Source organism: Cyprinus carpio, chromosome A20, assembly GCF_018340385.1.
Source record: "Cyprinus carpio isolate SPL01 chromosome A20, ASM1834038v1, whole genome shotgun sequence".
NCBI lineage: Eukaryota > Metazoa > Chordata > Actinopteri > Cypriniformes > Cyprinidae > Cyprinus > Cyprinus carpio.
This window is the reverse complement of record NC_056591.1, coordinates 20,098,763-20,119,166: the sequence shown is the minus strand read 5'-3', so window position 1 is coordinate 20,119,166 and position 20,404 is coordinate 20,098,763. Positions and strand designations below refer to the sequence as shown.

At 40.3% G+C, this 20,404-nt stretch overlaps 1 protein-coding gene across 3 annotated transcripts in view; it reads left to right on the top strand.

Annotated features, from left to right (window-relative positions):
• The window catches only part of LOC109112808 (human immunodeficiency virus type I enhancer-binding protein 2 homolog), a 74,994-nt gene that overhangs the window by 49,376 nt on the left and 5,214 nt on the right, over positions 1-20,404 (top strand). For all 3 annotated transcript variants that reach the window (XM_042778048.1, XM_042778050.1, XM_042778049.1), the window contains 4 exons: positions 4,757-4,910; positions 13,793-18,931; positions 19,404-19,555; positions 20,027-20,202. In XM_042778048.1, coding sequence (XP_042633982.1) covers positions 14,063-18,931; positions 19,404-19,555; positions 20,027-20,202 — 5,197 coding nt within the window. In that variant the 5' untranslated portion in view covers positions 4,757-4,910; positions 13,793-14,062. The remainder of the gene's footprint in view (positions 1-4,756; positions 4,911-13,792; positions 18,932-19,403; positions 19,556-20,026; positions 20,203-20,404) is intronic.

Below are 20,404 nucleotides of genomic sequence, written 5' to 3'. Positions count from 1 at the left end.
CGGACTCTCCTTACACGGCAAAAGACAGCTGAACCCAGTGACCTCGCTGTGGTCCTCGAGGAGAGGTTCTTCTTTGGCCCTTGGCCAGTGTGGAGGGTGGGATGGTGTGTTCTACAAATGGGTTCCTCAAGCCATTCTCTCAGAGTGCTTGTTACGGATCTGTTACTATCACACCCAATGTAATGTTCTCAGCTTGTGTGATATAAGTCACACTGCCCCCGTCTCAATCTCAGGGGAGAATTCTCCTGGCAGCGGATGAACTCGTGCTGATGCTGGCACCATTCCTTCACTGAGGCCTGCCTCTGATCTGAAAAGAGTGCTGCTTGTGAAAGGGGTGACAAGGATGGTAACTGGTCCACTCATCCCCCAATGACGTAAATGTCACTTCCCCCTTTCAGTCTGGGCCTAAAAGTCAGATGCACAGTGATGCGAAGGGCTGGAGAAGATGACACTGATTAGCTCACTCTGGGGGTGACTGTCGTGGCTTGCGCAGGATGGCCATGGCACTCTTTAATTAATGGTCATTAAACACCATGAGGCTCCAATTTGTTGCAGCCCAAATCCTGTCTCCCAATGTGCTGATTACAGAGCGAAAGCCCAGCTCTTCTACACCTGCTGGATTGAGGAGATACTCATTGTGCCTCGTTCTTGGTCATGTGGTTCCACTGACTCTTTAGATAAACAAGCAATGGAGAGACAGCACTCCCTCTGGAATTTTGCCTAATCAACAGTGTGTGATTAGGGCTTTATAGCTCATCTAAATCACAAACTATGAGACTTAAATATTTTTGTTTCAGCTGTTTTGTTTGACTATAACACCTCTAGAGGTATTTGCCTCATGATGTTTCAAATTAGTCGTAAGCAATAAATCAATTTCTTGCCTTTTAAGACTGGACAACTCATAAATAATTGAATACCTAACATAATTTTCCACAGGGGTATCTGGCTGATTCTGTTATATGTGTCTTTTATTTTCTTGAAATTTTTGCAAAGCATTTAAATTGTTCTTGACGTTGGAGCCGGTCTATAATGGTTGCTGTTCACTTTTTTTTTTTTTTTTTTAAATCTTATATATTTTCTATATAAATGTTTTGTATATACATTGTTGTTTAGTTGCCTCTGTATTTTACTTTTGTTTCATAGATACTGTTCAGATGGGAAGGTCCCATCTGGATTGACCAAATACACCTTGACACATGTGAAAGTAGTTCTTCTGTCAGAGTACAAATATGATTGGATGGCCAACCCACTGACCAGAAGCAAACCATTTCTCAGTCTGCTGTGAAGATCAGATATATTAGTTAAAAGCAAAAAACCAATCTTGCCACTTCTATTTCAGATTTTATTTTGGCCTGTCATTGGAGCTAATTCGAGTGCAAGTCAGCATTTGCAGTCAGGAAATCCACTTAGCCCAATTTTCCGGCTCTTATGAGGGGTAACATGACACTGGACCCCAGCCGTCAGGGGAACACTCACCGCCCAACAATAAAACATGTGACTCTGATGTCATGACCACAACTATGTGTAGAATTCCTCACTGATGCACTCATCTATCAGAGGTGCTCTTTCCATTTAAACGCCCTGTAATGAAGAGGCATGGGAATCAAAGGGTGGAAGGAAACAGAAAAAAAGATGGAAGGGGGGATTTGGTGGGGGATTGTGCGCAGCTGGGGCTGAAGGAAAACAACAGAGCCTACTGATTTGTTTGTTTGCGCTGGGAGACATGTGATGGTTTAACGGGATCCTTTCCTTTTTTCTGCCTTCTTTTTTAAGACTAAGCTGAAGGAGGTAGCTGTCACCTTTGTTGGTTGTGTCATTTGTCAAAAGTACTTTCCAGTTTCCCTCCATAAATTTTTAAGTCGTCCCATTAAATATAAGGTAATTGCATTGTCTCTATATGGTGCCTGGAGCTACAAGTCCTATTAAAGAGACACAAAGGCAGCGAGTGTTAAGACTATTTATTAAAAAGAATGGTATTAATTATGGAGGAGGAAGAGAGTGCGAGATAGGGAGAACTTGTGATGCTGGGAGGGTCAAGAGTGTGGATTTGTTCATGTAGTTGTTAATATTGCGCAAATCGATGACAATCCATGGATGGGGATTTGACTGGTGTTGGGTTGATCTATTCTGGGTAGTAACTGTTCCTCCTCACCCTATTATTTGTCTCCAGCTGGGCTTCATTAAACTGACTTCCTCAAGTAAAAAGAGGCTCAGATTTGGAAAGGATGGCTTCATAGTTCATCAGACATGCAAGAGAATGCAAAATGATACACGGGCAGAGGAAAAGAGGTTTAAAAGAGAATGAGTAAAAGAGGAAATGAGAGAGAGCGGTGAGCGCAGCGGAGGTGTCAGGGTGAGGCAGGTGCCCCTGACAAAGTGCAGACTGGTTCCCATGGTTGCAGGGCCGGTACGATGAGTGGCGAGTCAGAATGATGACAGCTCTTTTAGCCCCAGGGCCCTTCCTCCTCCGTGATACATTTAGGTTCTTAATGCCACCTCAAATGATCTTGCTAACTTTCCAGTATTACTCTGCATGAATTTTTTAGCACCCTGAATAATGTTGTGGAAGTGAGGCAACAGGAAGGCTCATCTCCTTGACAAATTTTACTCAAAGGATGTGGTCACTGACCACATGTAATATTCAAGCCAGGTTAGTGTAAATAAGGCTAAATGCACTGAGCTACACTCAGCTGCTTGGTTGTTGGCCAAGATGTGCCCAATAAACTGCCTGTATAAATCGTTATCTGAAATTCTTGTATACTGCAGATCTCTCTAAAAATGTACATAAATGAAAAAAGACATATCTGGCATTGTGACTTTACATCTTAGCATGCAACACACATTAATAATTGAACTGGAATCTTCAAATAAAGAATTGTTTAAGTGTTTTGATATTACATGAGATCCTTTTGAACAACTAGGATTTCCTCCTGGTTGAGCAGGCTGCACAATTTCATTTTTATGAGGAGTTTGTGTTCCCTCACTGAAGCAAATGGAAATGGATTAGGGTAGAAACAGCTTCATAATAATATATTTCCTGTGTCAGTTCTGTAATCCTATTCACTTTAAGACAAAATAGGCAGAAAATGGTGTGAGAATGTTGGGAAGGGGTTTGGAAACCTGAAAAATTAAGCATTTATGGCATGACATAATATGGCTCGTTTTCCACTGAAATCATTTTGCTGAAATTACTCAGACCATTGAAACAGAAAATATGCATTCACTTGTCACTCTTTACATTTTAATTCACACACTGTGGAGTGGCACAGAGCATAGTTTATGAGAGCTTTGACAAAATGTGCCACATGTCCTCAAGTACATTCAAATTATAATTTCCAGGGAAAAAAAGTGGAGTCATATAATTACAGGCAGTTATTTATACTCTGTATATCTCCAATTCATCGCCTGTTCATTTAGCTAAAAGCTCAATGTTGTGTCTCTATTTTGGATGCTTTTTTTTAAGATGAAGCACTCATCATTGCGCCCATCACAGCACTTCTCAATGGTAAGAATAGTCTCTCTTGTGAGTACTTGACGACCTGTTGTGGGTGAGCTCCTTTGTAAAGGGTTTTGAGTAAGCAATATAAATACTGTAGCTGGACTTCATTTCCCTAAAGCATCATAAGCCTACGTAGAACATAGAAACCATTGGCACAAACCACTGGTTTACGAACACCAAAGTTCTGAAACCCATTTCAGCAACCAAAATATACTTCACTCCATGCCTAGTCGGTAAGGTTGATCATTTGTGCCTTTTTAATCAGCATGTTTTATTATGAAGACAAATTAAACCTTCCTTAAAATGGTATGTTAAAACGTTTTGAAAGTCTGGTGTCTTGATTTGGTGTGCAGTGAAATATACATGAGCCCTGGTGAAAGGTTTTTTTTGTTGTTGTTGTTGCTGCGGGTGAGAGGAAGTGTTGCCTGTGCTTACCCTGGGTGAGCTCCACTGCAGATTGTGATGCAACCTCACAGAAATGTCTTGTTTTTTCTGGGTTAGCTGAGCTTGTCTTAGTGCAGCAGAGAAGCATAATGGTGTTTGTAATATCTCCAGCCCTGGGGCACATTAGATTGCGAGGCTGAAGAGCACAGCTTGGCTGCATTCACTCCAAGGCAGGGAGCATGAAAACACGGTGAAGCATGCTTCTATAGATGGGCTTTTGGAGAGCAGGCCTGAATGGCACTACAAAGGCCAAGCAATTTGTATGACTAAGAACTAAGACCTTAAGGTTGTAGTCTTTGTCAGAGAGGCTTCTTCTGGCATCTTTATCTTCTCACAGTAGACTAAAAGAATGGATGTACAATGCATGCTGAATCAGGAAAGAATCAGAAAACCTCATTCTGGCAGATTACCAATCAATATAATTACGCCTAGTGTTTAATTACAGTCTATATGTTTTTTGTAATTTATGTAAAAGGAAAAAATGTGAAAGACAATTGCCATCTTGCAGATGTCAAATGAAGAAAAGGTTGACGTTTAATCAGTTTGAATCTGTACTGGCATGTCTCATAACATTTATAATATTGCGTATATTATCCCACAGACAGACTCTTCATTGCAATATGGTTTGTGCATAAACACATCAGAGGATTCATATTAATAGAGCACGATTGCTCCAAAGGGAGTGGAAATATTGTTCTAGCAGATGCTCAGTTCCAGTTTATTTATTCGATATGAAGAGCCTTAAGCTACTCTGATAGTCTCTATTTAGTCTCACATTATCATTAAACTTGTTTCCTTTCGTTGTCTCTACAGTGGTCTGCATAATCTCAGTACCCTGGCCAGGGGATCTTACTTGTCACCCCACTTCCCAGCCTTTGCCTGCCTAACCTGAATACCATAGAGGGAGCAGCATTGAGGCCTTTACCCTGAGAAACAAGAAGATCCCAGACTTACAGAGAACCTTTGGGTGAGTTCACAATGTCACACCACACAAGAGCAATGAAGGGAGGCCATGAAGGACCCAGGTGTTTAATATGGAAAAAGTGGAAAATTGAGGTTAGGGAGACACATGTTCCTTGGGCTGTGCATCTGGCGGGACCGTGTGCTGAGGTTGCATGCCTCAGAGATGCAGTAGGAAGATAAAAGTGCATCGCTGATTATATCTGATTTACCACGACTAATAAAAATTTTGATAAGCTTGGGAGTGGAATCATATAGATGAATCAATATTTAAGAGCGCCTTTAGTAAGTTCAAAGATCAAAAAGGATATTTTGGAATTGATTCCAATTTTTAGTCCTCTACACGTAATTCCTAATGTCCATCTGTGACAGATAATGTAGACTTAAGGCTTGTACACTGGTATTGTACACTAAATGGCTGAGGATTACACAAGCCATTCCGAACATGAACTCGCAAAAAAACATGCATCTGATTGCTAGATGCATGAAAAATGAAAGCAATATGTGTTCTAAAACTGACTCAAAATATCAAACATGACTGATATCCTCTGACCGGATGGAATCATGGTCTAAAGCACAAAAATTGGAGTCCATGCCCATCATACATGACTAAATTTTCTGCAAAATCTGTCAACTTTGACTGCTCAGAAATGGCAGACTGGCTCTGACTGTCGACAGCTAAAGCGTCCAAACTGCAAATCAGGCCAAAAAATCTGGGCAAAAGTCATACAGTGTATTTTAGACCTTTTAGGCCCTTATAGCAGAGCAAAGATCTGAACATTAAATCTGTTCCACAGTTCTATGATATATTTGTGGATACCACAAATGCCTGTGCTTCAAAGCCTGAGCCGTGAGCAGTGACAGGGTTTATTTTCAATGGTGCTCAGAGAAGTGGATAGGCCTGGGCAAAAAAACAATATTTATATTTAACGACGGTACACCATCATCGATAACAATAGAAAAAAAATGTTAGATATATCGCATGATAGTTTCACGCTTTTTTCATTTAAAGGCGTGTGTTATGAGTGGCAACTAGACAGCCAACAGAACACACAAGCACGTGCTGAAATGAGTGCTGTGCCTGTCTGCAATGAGGAGACTGTGAATCAAAAATAGGAATATTAGTCTAATTTAAAATAAATAAAAACAGTTTATTTGAATTTAGATGTGCATCAGGGTGACTTGTCAGCACTGCACGAGATGCGGTCAGGATGATGTAACTGTCGTTGTTGCATTTTAATGTTTTTGTTAGTCTATCCAGTTGAACCCACAAAATGCGCCGCTGCTGCATTTTTCATTCAAAATATTAGATAAATATAGAAACGCAATGCAGAGAAGATATTGTCGAGATATCAAAACCAAGCCATTCACACAGAACGCATATTCGGCACATTTTTGAGACTCAAAACTATGACTGTTGCATTCGTGTCTCACACAAGAGATGAATAGAAAGCCATGTAAAGTTAAAAGAAGTTAAACTTTTAGAAAACGTCTCGAAAATTTGTAGGGGTTTTATTCCATTCCACTGCGCCTCGTATGCAGTGTAAATGCAATCGTATGATTGGCGCTTTGGCTATTTGTATTAAGCTATGCATAAATAAATGATGCTGTTTTGTTAATATTCTTTATGCAATTTACGAAATTATGTTTGATTTATTAATATTAGTTTAGACGGTATGCACTTTTTTATAGACAGCCCCTATTTCATTGCATTAAATAAACAATTTAATGGAGGTGCAGAATTTTTCTCATTACATCCTCCTGTGGCCTCAGGAGACAGGCCAAATGTTTCCTTAACACTTATTTAACCTGCATAAAAAATATAAGAAAGGAGATATTTGTTTCAATTTTATTTTATTTAGTTTTATTTGTTATTTTAAGTAATAAATTGGGTAAATTAAAAATACATTGGTTAAATTTAAACCTTTTTTCTACTGCTCTGTTTAAAGGGGTCATTGGATGCCCATTTTCCACATGTTGATATGATTCTTTAGGGTCTTAATGAAAACTCTGTAACATTGTTTGGTTAAAATTTCTCAATGGTAGTATCAAAAACACCTTTACCCTGTCAAAAACAGCTCTTTTCAGAGCAAGCTGTTTTGTAGCATTTTCCTTTAAATGTTAATGAGCTCTGCTGACCCAGCCCCTCTCTTCCAGGCTTCTCTCTGAGGCACTGTTTACTTTTGTCGCATTCATCGTGAAACTTGCTAAAAAGCACATTATTAGGAAAGGCGATTTGCAATGTTTCAGTTAAAAAAACCTTATACTCACTTTTTCTGTTGGTAAAGCTGGACCACAAATGATTTGCACATTTAGGTAGATCGCGGGTGCATTCCCTTCAGAAACAAATGTAATCCACTGCATCTTCAGCAGTGCAGATTTCGGGAGTAAATGACAACTACAATCTTCATTATTGTATCCAACAACAAAACACCTCAATCGCTTAAGAGACATTCTTGTCTACACCTGCTCCAGCGTCGAAACAATGGCGGACTGATGACAGTTTACTCAGGGGAGGTCTAAGGTAATATGCCAGTCCAGTCTGTGCTGAAACGCTATTGTCAATCAAACTATTGTGGGAAGGGCCTGTCCGTGTGACATTACAAAGACAGGCATCTGAGATCGGCTTGATTTGAGAAAGGGGTAAAGATTTAAGTAGATTAAAAAAAACACTGGGTGGATTTTTATCATTATAAGGTGGTTGTGTACACACACTGCCAACACACATTTCAGTTCAAACAACTTGTAAAAGTGCATGTAGCATCCGATTACCACTTTAGAATGGTTATGAAACATTTTCAATATTTATCGATACCGAACGATATGAAACGTTATATCATGATATATTTTAAGCTATATTCGCCCAGCCCTAACCAGTGCTTAATCTTTTAACCTCAGCTCCAGTACTCATACCATGACGTTTTCAAATATGTCTGAAGGACTTGATTAATTGTATCAGGAGTATCTAATTAGGGTTGAATCTAAACTCTGCAGGGCTCCGGCCCTCCAGGAATTGAGTTTGACACCCCTGGTCTACAAGATCCAAGCTGTATCCAAACCCTTTTTAAGGTAGAGTCAAGCTAAGACCTCCTTTGTAGTTAGTCATTTCCCCTTGGGTTCTGTGATTTTACATGTGAACAACTGGCCACAGGTTTTACATTTACATGGTTCAGTCAACCTCATGAGGTTCTAATGCAGTTGAGAGGAAGTAAAAAAAAAAAAAAAACAAGGATATAATTTCAATGAAGCATAATGTTTTAAGTGGGGAACCAGTAAGAAAGACAATTAATCAGTGCCTCCACAGCTGCTTCCTGACATTTCTGTAAAATGTTGTGGAAAATTTAATGAAGGCTAGCTTGTAATGGTTTCAAGCTTACCCGGTGGAAAATATGACAATTTTTCCATAGACAATTAAGACCAACATGAAGCCCTGTTTTTCACTTTTTTTATCCCTGTCTTTCCTTCCATAGGGCAGTGTTTGTGTTTAAGCCAAGGCTAAATGGAAACATGTACATTAAAACAGATACAGCTGTGGAGTCTGAAAAACCCCTAGGATTGTTGGCGCTTCACTAAACAATCTAAGCAGTGGCACCTACAGGAAGATTTAGTGTCAAATCGCACGTTCCCTCCCACAGTCCACAAGGCGGGCATGTTTTTAAACACCGCCTCCAGGAATGTGTCATAAATCCATCTAATGTCCTATACATGATGCTAATGATCTTTTCCATATTTACTTCCTTTCGTTTTTCCTGCATTGCACCAGTCCACAAATATGCAGCTCTTGTTTTGGGAGCGGGTTATTCACAGAGAATGTTTATCTCTGCCGTTTTCAATTATCGAGCCATCCTGTAATTACACTGCTCTGCCCCATATTGGACTGCTGGTGTGCCTCAGAGTTCGGGCCAGACCTCTATCCGAGACTGGAGTACTTTTTTCCTTCCAGGCCCCCCTTTTCTCTAGTGGCTGGTCCAGTCACTTATTTGATTGGTGACAGTATCTTGTGCTGGGGGGATAGTGATGGCCTTTCAGTGTGGCAGTTAAATTAGATATGACCTCATGTTGAAAGGGGTTTATTCTCTCCTAAATCGCTGTTGTGTTTTCTATCAGCAGGCAATGCCTTTTGACCCATCACCAACAGCAGCACTCCGATCATGGTAATGTCCCAATGTAGACCTCTTCTGTGACAGAAATAAAAGAGATAGAACTGCTGCTTGGTTTACACAGGGCTTCCCATCAGACCCTTCAAATGGTTGGTGGCTTGTAGAAATAGATATCAGTAGCTTATTCTTTATTAGGACATAAATGGTAGACATAATAACTGGGCACTTTCTTAACTGCAGTTACTATTCATCAAGATAAATCGCAACATTTCCCAAACTGAGGCAGTGCTAATGTCTTATTTAATGGCTGATGTCAAGGCCCAGTCAAATTTTAGCGCATAGCAATTTGTTGAGAGAGCAGCCGTCTGGAGAGATGATGTTATTTAAATAATCACCATTGATATGATTATAATGACAAGCTAATGGATAATGTGTCCTTTCCGCTGCCGTACTAATCAGAGAAAGCGAGTGTTTTCTCACTCTTCTTTATGCTGTGATATTGTCCTTATGAAAGAATTGCCCATCATTTCCATGAATGTGAGTCTGTTGATGCTTGATTTTTCCGGTACATTCACTCTCTCCCTCTCACTGAGTTGCTGGCATCACAGCTGCTAGATAATTACGCATTCGACCAAATGTCTTGAAGGGTTGTATGCACCTCGTTTCCGGCGGCGCACGGATCATGCCAGCTCTGCCATCCCTCTCGGCCCACACAGCCAGAGAATTGGATGGGCTGGGTTGTGTAACTGAAGCCCCTTTCATAACGCAATTCATCAACACCATAACCCTGCATCGTATTCATGCCTTCCCCACCCACACAGGAACAGTCACCCACTCTCCTCACCCCGTCTCGAGATGGCTGTAGATGCTTCCCACGCATGCTTTCTCTCTCCAGCACACACATAAATGCTATGGCTCTCCTGTGCAGAGTGTTAAAAATACTTCCCTTTGCATTAATGACTTTTTCCTCTCCTCCATAAAACTTTGAAAGACTGGCTTATCGGTCAGAACTGCTGTCTTTTCATGAATTCCTATCAATCCTCCTATTTCCTCATTTCAGAAGGCTTTGAAAGCATTGTAACTATTGTTGAATAGTGCATTATGGAAGTCCTTGGAATGTGATTGTGATATTGATGATGTTAGAACTCCCCTCCGCTGACCATCTGGACATGATTCTAGCAGGCCTGTCTCTCTGCACTGGCCTCTAACCCAACTGGATGTGGAGCTGGATGAGTCGTGCCCAAGATTCAACTTTGGATTCTTAATGAGGAGTCAGTATGACACTCCAGGGGGCTGACTCACATACATTTTGGGTGATACATCCTCCAGTCCTTCTAACACAGACCAAAATCACACCGTAAAAGTTGCTGGATGAGCAAAAGGTAAATCTTGCAGGGAGCTGAGATAAACTGCACAGACAAAAGTCCTGAGCAACTGAAGGAAGAGGTCATGTGAGGATAGCATTAGTGGGCCATAATTCAGGATTGTCTCAGAAATGTCCTTTATTTGATTGAACAGACAGTACCTTTTTTTCACATAGTTATAATAAATTAAATAAAAGAACAGCAATTGAGATCCTTCCCACATGGAGTCATGGTTGCTAGAATAATTGCTTTGAATAGACATGTGCCAATTCCTTTAAAACAGAAGACTTTATTGTGATATCCTTACTTCAGTCTATTTTCAGACTTGTTCTCATCTGCTCTGTGCCAGATGATAAAGCCAGTTGGAGTAGTAAAAGTTGCCTCCATCACTAATGAGTTGGGATAGCTGGAACAAGGACAGTGGAAAATCAACTCGGCAACCTCTCCTCCTCTGCAAGAGTAGTGGTATTCGTGCACACTTGAAATTCCCTTATGGCAGTAAAGTTCCTCTTGAGACAACCAAGCAAGGTGTAAGCAAAATTTAGATGCACAACTACAAGGTGCAAAATAAAGTTCGAGTAACTGACTTGTTTTAACAGTAGGAATTTGTCACTAAAACCTCTATAACCACTGAATTGAAACAATTAGCAGCCTGTTGAATTATTCAGTGTCTGTCCTATAAGGGACAAAAAATTGTGCCACTTGGACTCAGGGAAATGAGTTCTGGCTTGTGTACCTCCCCAGCATCATAGCTGTGATGTCATGACTCATGAGGGAGCAGACAAAAGGTGGAACCCAATCTCTGGAACATACTGCCCGCTGTGCCCAGGTGCATGATCTAGTAACACTGTCTGCCTCCAAAGACTCCATTAGCTTAAGTATGCAAACTACAATCACATACATATCACCTAATTCTTTCTGAGTCATTTACACTACTGAAGTTGCTGATCTTTGTGCTTGAACCAACCGATCACACCATAAGCAGCTTTGGACTGAAAAGCCATCTCTTAAAAAAGGTGGGGAGCGGTATATGGACAAGCTTGACTGAATTACCCTAGTTGTATATTGCTATAACCCTGTAACTTTGACAGAAGTTAAGCACCCAGGCAGCTGATAAACACAGTGTTAAAGAGCATTACTTCCAGGTCTACTTCTATTTTATTCTTTATTTAGTTGTTCATTTATATATTTATTTGTTTGGAGTCTTGCAGTGTCCTGCGGTGAACTTCGGGGAGATTAGGCATTTCCACTGCATAATGGCTTTAAAAGTTATAGCACCTTAAAAAGACAGGGAGTCTCCCTTCAAGTGAAAAGGATATCCAAATAGCTTAGAATGTGACATAATGCTTCACCAAATCCTTTTAGGACTGCTGCACCGTGCAGCATTCATTGACAAACAGACTTTGAGAAGGCTGCTGTTAATCCGTTCACTGGAATGTGTCTGAAGGAATGTATGTTGAATGATTATTGTTTTTGTTTGGTTGGTGTATTTTTATTCATGAGCAAGCATCCTCATAAAAGTTTTTATGTTCTTTATTATACCGATATTGTGCATCCAGCATGGAGGACTTGCTGTGGCCCCGGGCTAAGAACCTCCTACACTTTGTATGGTGAAATGGGGCAGGAAGATGAGTGGGACAGCAGCATACTGATCTCAACCATGCAAGGATCACAATAATCTTTGGGCATAAACAAGTTTCATAACCATCTAGTATGGGGTGGTTGAAAAATATGTTTTGAACTATATCTGTAGAACAGTAAATACTGTAGATTCCCTTTTTAACCGTGGCAGAGAGCACAGGTACTTCATGCCATATAAGATTCTTGTAACCTCTTTTGGTTTATGTAATATGATGACATAGTAATTCTATTGCGAATTCTGATGGATTTGCTTTGAATGGAGGTACTGCTCTTATCCTCTTCACAGTATGTCCCACACATGTACTCTCAAATTATAAGCACATCCATTTGCCTCTTAAAAATGTGATTCAAAGTATTTTTAACCTCCCTTAAAAACACAGGTTATGCAATTCATTCAGTAGATGCAGTATCTAACCCAAAAGCCCATCATGTCATAAAAGGCAAGAAAATCATTAGCAACAGAGCTAAGATGGGATGATGATATGCATCATGGCAATAGTACAAAGTGTTATCGGTACAGTTTTTGCTACTGTTTATATTAGCATAACTACTGTGTAAATATCCGCACAGCGCAGTACTACTAAAATTTATCAACACGTGAGGGTGATAAAGAAACATGCATGAATGAAAGAATAAAGTGCTTGGGGGAAAATTGTATCCGTGCAGTAGGTCTTAAAGTGACGGCAGCCTATAATAACTGCTGCAGTCTACTGCTTGTTAATCAAACAGCAAAAGAAAAATCTATGTACTTTAAAGTAGTATCAGGAGAATCTTGAAACTACATTGTGGTTCTTTTATAGAAAATTTTCTGTCATTGCATTCTAAAAGCCTCACTAATTTATAGAATTGGGCAGAAAGTTTGTTGTGCAAATGTGCAAGTTGTGCTATAGGAAGCAACTGGGGAGTTCATCGTTTGTCTTGGTTTGTGAACACATACTTTCCTGTGTCAGGCATGGAAGAATTATGAAAACAAAATAAACCAAAAGTTAATGTTTCAAGTGCTATAAATACCAGTGGTTTTTCTGCCCTGCTATTTTTAGTGCTCACATCGCCTTCCAGACACCAGCGTCACACAGTTTCCTCACTCATACTCAGGCAATGCTGTCTGTTGCAATCAGAACGAGCCTAAGATTAAGATATACATCACACAGAGAGTTCAGTACCTTCCCTTTACAAACACGTTCATGTTCTATTTATTGCTTTGAGTACATACTGTACCTTAAGGCTGTATTTTGGTCTGTAATTCTCTCACCTTTGTCTTTAAGTGTTCACAGTGTTAATGTTTTTAAAAGCATTGAAAAACCTAAAACTCTTAAGGAAGAAAATGCTTAGAGTTTGCCCTTTAAACACCTACACACACTACGTAGAATGTCATTTGCATTTCTTGGGCTATTTTTGTATGTTTGTGTCTCTTTAGGAAATGAGTGGGCAAGGTTGTTAATGATGACTCATGAGCAGAGGGAGGTGGTAGCTCCTCTGCATCAGTTCATTGAAAACTCTTGACACACTTGCTAGGCGAGAGGTACACAGCTGTGCAGCTGCCTAGATGAAAGAAATAAACTGAAAGAAATAAAACAAGAAAGCAAGCTGTAATTGAAGTATGATGAGCAACCAGTAACAGAGTTACATGATCAACAGAATTTTTTTTGCCAGCTTTTTTAGACATCAGCTTTTAAAAATGTTAAGGTTGTAATGTTAAATATGCAGTATTTTCTTAAATACATGTAGAATAATAATCCTGGTCTAAAAACAATCTTTAAACTAAATTTTTTGCTCTCTTATAGATACTGAAACATCAGAGGACACCAAACAGAAGAGGATCAAGCTTGGATGAAACAAAAAGTGAATGGACTGTTTAAATGAGTGATGGAAAGATACTGGCCTGATTGTCAAAGAGGGACATAATTTACATTTTAAAGTGGAGCAACACTTGAAGTATGAAAGTGAAAGGACCTTTTATTTAGGAGTCACTTAAGTAACTCATCTGGCATGACAGCTTACATGAATGTAATTTAGCAAACATCTTAAGAAACCCCATTGAAGTACTAAGAAAAATGGAGACACACGAACCTGCTGTTGGCCAAAAATGCACCAAGGAGCAACGGGAAAAGAACCCCTTACAAAGAAAATGGGTGTCTGAGCCCTCTGCTGGATCGAAAAGAAGTACCTTTGCAGATCCAGATGTTAAAAGACACATGCATCGTGAACAAAGTCTTACAAGTGGGACAAGCCTTGCAGGCTCCACTCAGAAGTTTAGCTCTGGAAAGCTGATGTCATCTGGAGTGACACATTCATCACAAGAAAGCCAGTTTCAACAGGTCTTCCCTCGGCCTTACTCCTACCAGTTGCCACATTCATACCCGCAGGAGCCTTTCCTTGGTGGTACAAAGCCACAACCTGGGTTAGAGGCCCATGCCTGGTCTTTCTCTGGGCAATTGCAATCTCTGCCACCAGATGATATGTTTCCTGTACACTCCCGCTCTCATGGAGTATTTCCCCGTCAGAAGTCTCCAACTGGTTTTGGACAGTTTTCCCAATCTGGATCCGAGCAGCCAGATGAAAGTCATAAGAAGGAACAAAAACCCAAGAAGCCAGGAAAATACATATGTCACTACTGTGGCAGGGCATGTGCTAAACCCAGTGTGCTTAAAAAACACATCCGGTCCCACACAGGGGAGCGTCCTTATCCCTGTGTTCCATGTGGTTTCTCATTCAAAACCAAGAGCAATTTGTATAAACATAGAAAATCTCATGCTCATGCTATCAAAGCAGGACTTGTTCCATTCTCCGAGTTAGCAACTCGAACAGACACTGATCAAGCATCTTCAGTTGGGGAAGCAGAGGCACACTCTGATGGTGAACAAAGCACTGACACTGATGAAGAAACTGCAGAAGGTGCACTGTTCCCTGAAAAACGTAGCCCACAGATATCATTTGAGTCTGACAAGAGCCCAATGGAAAGGGGACCAGCATATGCAGATCCAGCAGAGGAACTGTCTGTGGCATCTATGAAAGTGCCTATTTTAATTGTTCCAAAACAAGGGGTACCATCTCCTGCCACAGAGTGTCCCCAGTTTACAGACATTAAAGGTTCAGTTATTGGTGGACAGATGGGCAGAGGAGATGAATCTCATACGGTTAAACGGAGACTTGCCTTAAGACTCACTGAGAAAAAGGACCAGGATTTAGAGCAGTCTCAAAATCTCTTGAGCCCCCACAGCAAAGGTAGCACGGATTCTGGTTACTTTTCCCGCTCAGAGAGCGCTGAACAGCAAATAAGCCCACCCAACACCAATGCAAAGACATATGAAGAGATAATGTTTGGAAGGACTTGGTACCACAGAACCAACTCCAGATCCAGGCAATCAGTCACAGTTGGGATGGTAGCTATTGCTAGTCAAGACACTAATATCAATAGGTCTAGTGCCATGCAGGAGTTACCCATGGGAAAGATATCAGAGGATCATGTATTTTATCAAAGTGATTGTGCAGAATCACAATTAATTGCTGTATGTGACCCAAAGCATTATCATGCTGGCTCTTGCCAAACTAACACAAGTCTTCTGGAAGCACCCTCTGATTCAGGGCCACTGATTAGAAGCAACTCAATGCCAACACCTTCCCCAACCAACCTCAATGTCCCACCAAGTCTAAGAGGGAGTCACTCATTTGATGAGATGATGACCCAAGATGACGTCTTTTATGGAGGAGCTGCGGGCCTAAAAAGATTAAGGAGGCAGGCCGCCTTTGAACACTCTGCCCAAGAAGGTCATGGAGAATCAGAGAACTATGGGAAAATCACAGGTCCAAACTCAAGTTTGAAAATGGGAGAGAGAGGGCCTCTGATGCCAGAATTTAAAGGCTCTGTGTCAGAGATGGCTTGCCCAGAAGTACGCACAGCATACGCTTCATATGGTACAAAGGTGGGAATGACAGAGTTTACCACAAGAAAACGGCGCATGAAAAAAAGTGTGGGTGAAGAGGAAGATTGCCTTGGACAAGATGATAGCAGTCGAAGTGGCTCCACTGAAATGACAGGGGATTACGAGCTAAGACAAGGAAGTCAAGATTCTGCCAAGGCAGCTCCTGCTAGTAAGGGATCCATGTTTAGAGCACACAGCCCATCAGACAGTTTTGACAGAGGCTCATGTATGACTCCAGATGACATTGTACTTGTTCAAGATTCAGACACGAAGACTGCTGGTAATGTAATATCTGTCATTCAACATACTAATTCGCTCAGCAGGCCAAACTCATTTGAGAAGACTGAATCAATTGAACATCCATTTTATCAGCCAGATAAGCATTCTGGACATCATTCTGAGCAATCAGACTCAGAAAACATTGATGATGTGCAGAGCCCTGATTCTCATCATAGACCAGAAAGCATGGAACAGCTGCAGGGTGACAATGAACATGGATCTTTCTCTTCTAACCCACTGTATCATATGCCCCATAAACTGGTACGACAACCCAATATTCAAGTGCCTGAAATAAGAGTTACAGAAGAGCCTGACAAACCAGAAAAAGAACCTGAAGTACCAGCTAAAGAACCAGAGAAACATGTTGAGGAATTTCAGTGGCCACAAAGGAGTGAAACATTGTCCCAGCTTCCTGCAGAGAAGCTGCCTCCAAAGAAGAAACGTCTGCGTCTTGCAGATATGGAACACTCTTCTGGGGAGTCAAGCTTTGAGTCCACTTGTACTAGCCTTTCAAGAAGCCCTAGTCAAGAAAGTAACTTATCTCATAGCTCAAGCTTTTCAATGTCATTTGACAGAGAGGAAAGCATCAAATCTGTATCCCCAACTAAGCAAGATGACTTTGCTAAGCAGTCTGAGTTCTTAACTGTTCCAGGCAGTGGCAATTCTCTGTCTATACCAGGCCATCATCAAAGAGAGATGCGACGCTCATCATCAGAGCAGGCACCCTGTGCTTTACCCACTGAAGTACCAGAAATACGTAGTAAGTCATTTGATTATGGAAGTCTTTCAACCGGTTCAAGACAAGGAGAAGTTTATGCAAGTGCTTCAGCTATGAAGGAGCGTAGACGAGGTTACCTTGTTAGACAGGCATCTCTCAGTGTATATCCTGAAGTAGTGGTTCAAGAGCCAATCTCAGAATTGAATATCAAACAAGAGCATTCTGAGCAAGTTTCTCAAGCTGCTTTAATTGGTACATCCTATTGTGTAACCAGTGATTTGGCAAGACCCAGAAGAGGTACACAGTCAGTTCTTGCATCACATCACTTGCTGCAACAAAGCATCAGTGAGGACAGTCTACCTGAGGATCATTTTCAGAATGCTCCTCGTTTGCCTGCACAGCTTTCATCAGATAGTGAGCATTCAGTACATGAGCACATGACCCAGGATATAATTCAGCACTCTTCACTTCAGAGCAACCTGCCATCTTCACCTTTCTTGCCATTTCAGCCAATGTTCTGGCATCCTGAATCAACACAAAGAAACAAGCAGCACCTGCCGTTCCAGACACAACAGTTACAGAAACTACATATCAAACAGCCAAATCTACAGCCCATGCTACAGAAACCATACCAACCTCATCGTCAAATTCAGGTGCAAACAGACTCAAAAACTGACGGGGTAAGTCACAACTATCCATATCCCTCAAGAGCCTCCCCACAGCAACTTGGGGTCTTGTCATCTAAAGTGCTTACTACAAGCTTCTTACAACAAGTTCAGCCTATCTTTGCCACTCAAAATGTAGGTTCACAACCATCACTCCCTGGAATGGTGGTACCAGTCAGGATCCAAACAAATGTGCCATCTTATGGTAGTGTTATGTATACAAGTGTTTCACAACTCCTCGTCACTCATTCTCAGAGCACAACTTCTATCAGAGTTTTATGCACAGACAATGTGTCGACTGTTTCACTAACAGGCACTGCATCAAAGCACCAAGTAGGCATCAATTTATCCAAAATATTAGGACATTCAGAAGGGTCCTTAAATATTCCAATATGGAAAGTACCTGAATATTTACCTGGGAGCCTTAATACAGGAATTCCTTTGTCTTTGACGTCAGGAACTATCTCTACTACAGATGCTTCCTCTAGTATCGGGGGGAGTAAGAGAATGTTGTCGCCAGCTAGCAGTCTTGAACTTTTTATTGAAACCAAACACCAGAAACGGGTCAAGGAAGAAAAGATGTATGGCCAGATCGTAAAAGAGCTTAGTGCAGTTGAGCTGAGCAATTCCAGTGCACCGAAAGATAAGTCACCCAAACCTGAATTTTCAAAGAGAGATGACTCCATAGATGAACAAGAGAGGATGTCCTCATCTCCACCCACTGATTTCTTGTCATCTAAATTCCTTGGGTACCCATCTGCACCTCATTTACCTGATGTGCCACCAAAAGACAACTTCATTCCACCCTTGCAAATTATTACAAATGTGGCTAGCAGACCAGATTCCCCAGAAGAACTTGATGTTGATGAGTCTACCCCAGAGGCAAGCTCAAGCCCACAATCAGTAATCTCCTCAAGTGATACTCAAGAAGAATCTAAGCAGAACATTGGTAACAAGTTCCCAGTAAACATGCTGGTGCAGCTAGCTGCCAATCAGGGTGGTGGAGTTGTTGGCAGCACTCTTCTGCTTACTGACCTGGCAGATGTCCATCAGTTTTTTCAATTCCCAAGTCTTCGCACACCAACCAGTGTCAGCTGGTGCTTCCTAAATTATACCAAGCCAAATTACACACACACAACTCCCCTAACCTCTGTGTATGGTTCTTGGTGTGTCAGCTCTTACAACCCCAACCCACTCAACCTCAGCACCAAGGCCACCTTGGCACTTCTGCGGTCCAAACAGAGGAGGAACACTGAGATGTATACAATGGCTGCTATGTATCAACCTGGCACTGGAAAACTTGTTTCATCCCTCCGGTGGAAACAGAAGTTTGAGCAGGTATTCCTGACTGCTCCTAAAAATACACAAGAACACTTTTTTTTTTATTCAAATTAAATTTACAAATAACAATATGCATTTAATTCCACTGATCCATTGATTGATATGGTTCACTTTGGTTTGGGTCAGCACAATTTAAAGACACTATACAAATATAAAGAAACAAGTTAATGTAAAGAATCATTGTTTGTTATTTCTCACATAGAATGTTAGGGAAAGCAGACCATTGTAGTATTATTATTATTATTATTATTATTATTATTATTATTATCATCATTGTATTATTATTATTAGTAGTAGTATTATCGTTAATGTTGAAACATAAAAGTTGCCTTTTGCTCGTTTTTTAATTTCTCAAATGATCAAAATGTTAAAAAAATAAGAAAATGCACAGACCATATTATGTTGCTAAAGTTTTATGCTTACAGTTTTAGGATTCATTATTTAATCTCTTTTTTGTTTACATTTCCAGTTGAAGCCAGAGCTTATACAGTTAGATGTTGGAAAGTTTGGGAAGAAAATGAAGGGAATCAGCTTAAGAGACAGGGGAAAAGAGGACCATGGAGAAAAAGAAGCTTCTTCAAAGCAGGCTGAACCTACTCGTATCAAAATCTTTGAAGGAGGGTATGTGAAGATGTGTGGTTACTTTTTGAACATATAACTAAGTGTTCTTTATACAAGATGGGTCTTCCCTAAAATCCAATTGAAAGTTTAAGACTGCTGGGAAACAAATATTACGATCTAAGGAAATCAACATCTATCAACATACAAATTTAATGGTGCGGTGCCTAAATCAGTTGAACTCAAGAATCTGGAATGTCTATGACTACAGCGTGTGTGTGTGTGTGTGTATCTTATTTTTAGCATTTTAAAGCATTGGTTGCTCCATATAATAAATATATATATATATATATATATATAAAAAAATTAAATTGATACAGCTGTGAAAATATTTTAGTTTAAAACATAAAAGAATTATGCTTTCAAAATATATAATGTGATCTTTTTGATGTGATTTAATTCCCCATCAGCATTCACCAATATATTTTAAAACCTCCAATAATGTAAATAGCCCTTCCCTTGTTTTTATTTCAGGTACAAATCCAATGAAGACTATGTTTATGTGCGTGGCCGAGGCCGGGGAAAGTACATCTGTGAGGAGTGTGGGATCCGCTGTAAAAAGCCAAGCATGCTGAAGAAACATATTCGCACACACACAGATGTCAGGCCATATGTCTGCAAGTTCTGCAACTTTGCTTTTAAAACAAAAGGTGGGTTTTCTCATCCATTTCCTATAACAACACACATGCAAATGCACACAAAACATTTTAAAACAATTTTATAATTTGAATAAAACTTTAAAACAAACTATTTAATCAGAATAAATTGAGGGATAGGTATCATTTTGGGCATGCCAATGCAAGCAATTCAAACTCTATAAAATCTGTTTTGTTTTTTTTTTGTTTTGTTTTT